The sequence below is a fragment of the Arachis duranensis genome, chromosome 4, assembly GCF_000817695.3.
Source record: "Arachis duranensis cultivar V14167 chromosome 4, aradu.V14167.gnm2.J7QH, whole genome shotgun sequence".
Lineage (NCBI taxonomy): Eukaryota > Viridiplantae > Streptophyta > Magnoliopsida > Fabales > Fabaceae > Arachis > Arachis duranensis.
Genome location: NC_029775.3, coordinates 117,205,885 through 117,209,386, shown reverse-complemented (window position 1 = coordinate 117,209,386; position 3,502 = coordinate 117,205,885). Strand labels below are relative to the sequence as shown.

The 3,502-nt window shown below is 30.2% G+C and overlaps 1 protein-coding gene across 1 annotated transcript; it reads left to right on the top strand.

Annotated features, from left to right (window-relative positions):
* Positions 1-749: 749 nt before the first annotated feature.
* On the top strand, positions 750-3,232 carry LOC107486638 (UDP-glycosyltransferase 83A1). Its single transcript, XM_016107196.3, has 2 exons — positions 750-1,272; positions 2,339-3,232. Exons 1-2 carry the CDS (start codon positions 783-785, stop codon positions 3,211-3,213), a joined length of 1,365 nt encoding a protein of 454 aa, XP_015962682.1. The 5' UTR covers positions 750-782; the 3' UTR covers positions 3,214-3,232.
* The last annotated feature ends 270 nt before the right edge of the window (positions 3,233-3,502 follow it).

Below are 3,502 nucleotides of genomic sequence, written 5' to 3'. Positions count from 1 at the left end.
ACCAATAACTTTATATTCATAATTCACACAGACGCACGCACATTTTTTATTGAACAATATTATAATGACTATAATATCTTAAAAAGTATTGATATATAAAATTATTATACTCACTAGAATATTTTTATATTAGAATTATATATATGTCATAAACCCTTGTACATCACTTAACTAGTCACTCATTATTGTATCTCTTAGCCACAATAATTTTCACATAATTATATTTATCTTCTATTTCTTTTTACCATTTTTAGATCTAAAAATAACTCAAATCGTCCAAATTTATCTTATTTAATATTTATTTATTGTGATATATTAAATACAATAAAAAAATAAGGCAATTTTTTACTAAAAATTTATGTTTCTCAAAACATATATATATACGAATGATAAACTTTGCACATCACTTAACTAGTCACTCATTATTGTCTCAAAAGTAGCCCCACAATAATTATCACATAATTGTATCTCTGATCTTCTATTTCTTCTACCACCTTTAGGTCTAATAAATATTTCAAATAAATATTAAATTAAATGTATAAATATTACTACTTTAAAATCAGATAATATAAATTTTCTATGATATATAGTTAATAAATAATAATCCATAAATATAAAAAATAAATAGTTATATATTTATAATTCAAACATAATGTTTCACATACATTTTTTTCAAAAAAATAATGGATTACTGAAATAATTAAACATATATATGTACTCGAATCATAAACCCTTGTGCATCACTTAATCAAGTAGTAGTCACACAATAATTCTCCAGAAACATGGGTCTGAATCATGTTCTAGTTCTGCCATTTCCAGCACAGGGGCATGTGAACCCTTTAATGCACTTATCACACAAACTAGTTCAACATGGCTGCAAAGTTATCTTTGTCAACACTGAGTTCAACCACAAGAGAGTTCTTAGTGCAATGAATGGTAAGGTTACTCTTGATGGTTCAGAAGTGGAGCTAGTCTCAATTGCTGATGGGTTAGGACCTGAAGATGATAGAAGTGACATGGCTGCTTTAATTTCTTCAATGGTGAGAACCATGCCTAGTGATCTTGAAATGCTTATAAGGGACATTAATTCCAGGGATGGTGGGAGTAACAGAATCACAGGCATGGTTTGTGACACATATATGGCATGGGCCTTGGAAATAGCGCAAAAGCTTGCAATCAAAGGTGCTATCATCATCCCTTCATCGTCAGCTATGCTTGCCTTGGAAGACAACATTCCAAAGCTTATTGAGGATGGAATTATGGATAGTGATGGTAAGCAATTACATACACACTAAACGTTTTGTTTGCAAATTTATTTGCCAATAGTGTGAGTTTTCTCTCTCTTTTGTAAAATATTAACAAATAAGAATTAGCAAATTTTCCAGCAAAGCTAACAATCCAATCTTTAGTGGGAAAATTGACTAGATCCCTTTAATCATCATAAAATTTATTATTTTTATCATTTTTGTTCTTCAGAATCAAAATTTATTATATTAGTCTGTGAGATCCAGTTCCAAGCACTATATTGATTCCTAGATTCTTTTCGATATTGAGTCAACTAATAAAATGCTGAGTTAGCTCCACTTACTACACTACACAAATTACACATGACTAAATGATGTTTTTTCGTTTTAACTCTTAAATAAGGCAAAAACAAAGTTGTTTTGGAGAATAAAAAAATATATAATGATTTGCACATCGCTCTTTTTTCACTTCTCGTTTTTTGCTTTGTTTAATTGCCAAAATGAAACGATGTTGTTTAATTCTGTATCCAGCGTATCAAGTTAGAGTCAGCTCAAAACTTAATTCACTGATTCAATACTAAAAAAAATTTACAGACTAAAGTAATGTCCAGAACTGAATTTCAGAGACCAAATAAAAAAATTTTAAATTTAAAAGACTAAAATGGTGAAAGTCATAAATTTGAGTGACTATTTTAAGAATTTAATAAAAAATGATCTTCTAAAGCAAAAATATTTATAAAATAAGAACGTCAAAAATGTAATTAAATTCGTAACTTTTATCGTTATGAGTTCTATAATTTTAATTTAAAAGAAGTTGTACTTTCATTTTTTTTCCCTTTTGAGGATTTTGATCCTTTTAGTAGTATCCTCATGCTAACTTGATGTTGTGGTCTGAAAAATGATAATTGTTTGCTTTTTTCATTTTTTTGAAAATAAAACCAACCAAAAAAAACAAAGGACAAATATAAAACATGTAGTGGTAATGGTAAATAAATTTGTTTAAAAAGTAACCAATTGATTTTTTTTTTCATACTTTTCAATCTAATTACATAGCTCTTGTCATTCACGTTTGTTTTGTTTGATTGTAACTGCAGGATTCCCCATTAAAAAAGGGAAATTTCAACTATCTCCAAAAATGCCTAATATGAACATAACTGATATGCCTTGGTCCTGCTTTAGTGATGCATCATCACAAAAGACCATATTTCATTACCTTGCAAGATCAATACAATGGTCACATTTAACTGATTGGTGGATTTCCAACACAACCATAGAGCTTGAACCTGGTGCATTATCCTTATGCCCAAAGATCTTACCAATTGGGCCAATAAAAGAGAGTCCTAAGTTTAGATCGTTGGGCCAATTCTGGCAAGAAGATCATTCTTGCTTGAGTTGGCTTGATCAACAACCACCTTGTTCTGTTATATATGTTGCATTCGGTAGCTTCACTATTTTTGACCCAAACCAATTCAAAGAACTTGCACTTGGCCTTGAACTTACTAATAGGCCTTTTCTTTGGGTTGTGCGTGATGATTCTAATGGTAGTGTTACAAAACACAAATACCCTAATGAATTTCAAGGCACTAAGGGTAAAATTGTCAAATGGACACCCCAACCAATGGTGTTAAAACACCCTTCTATAGCTTGTTTTTTAAGTCATTGTGGTTGGAATTCTACTATGGATGGTGTGTCTAATGGGGTACCTTTCTTGTGTTGGCCTTATTTTGCTGATCAATTTGTAGACAAAGCATATATTTGTGATTTTTGGAAGGTGGGTTTGGGATTTGAGGAGGATGAGAAAGGGATTATATCACGTTGGGAGATAAAGAAGAAAGTGGAACAACTCTTGGGAGATGAAGAGATTAAGGGAAGGTCTAAGAAGATGAAGGATATGATTATGAATAACATTGCAAAAGATGGCAAGTCCACACAGAACTTCAACAAGTTTATGAAGTGGCTCAATGAATAATAAGAATGTTCTTCTTGTATTTGTTTGCAGAAACTTCTTGTGTTGGTTTCATCTTTAATAAAATATGGGTGAAAATTCAGGTGCAGTCAACTTCACATAAAGTTGATAGAAGAGAAACGTTAAATAATTTGACTGATTTGATTAAATTTCTATTTAACGACTCTTAACTATTAACTTCACGTGAAATTGATTGCACCTGAGTTTCTACCTAAAATTAAATTTATTACTATATTCTATTTAACATGCTTAAATTAAATTTTCTAAACCACTAGAAATAGTTTAGTGGAAT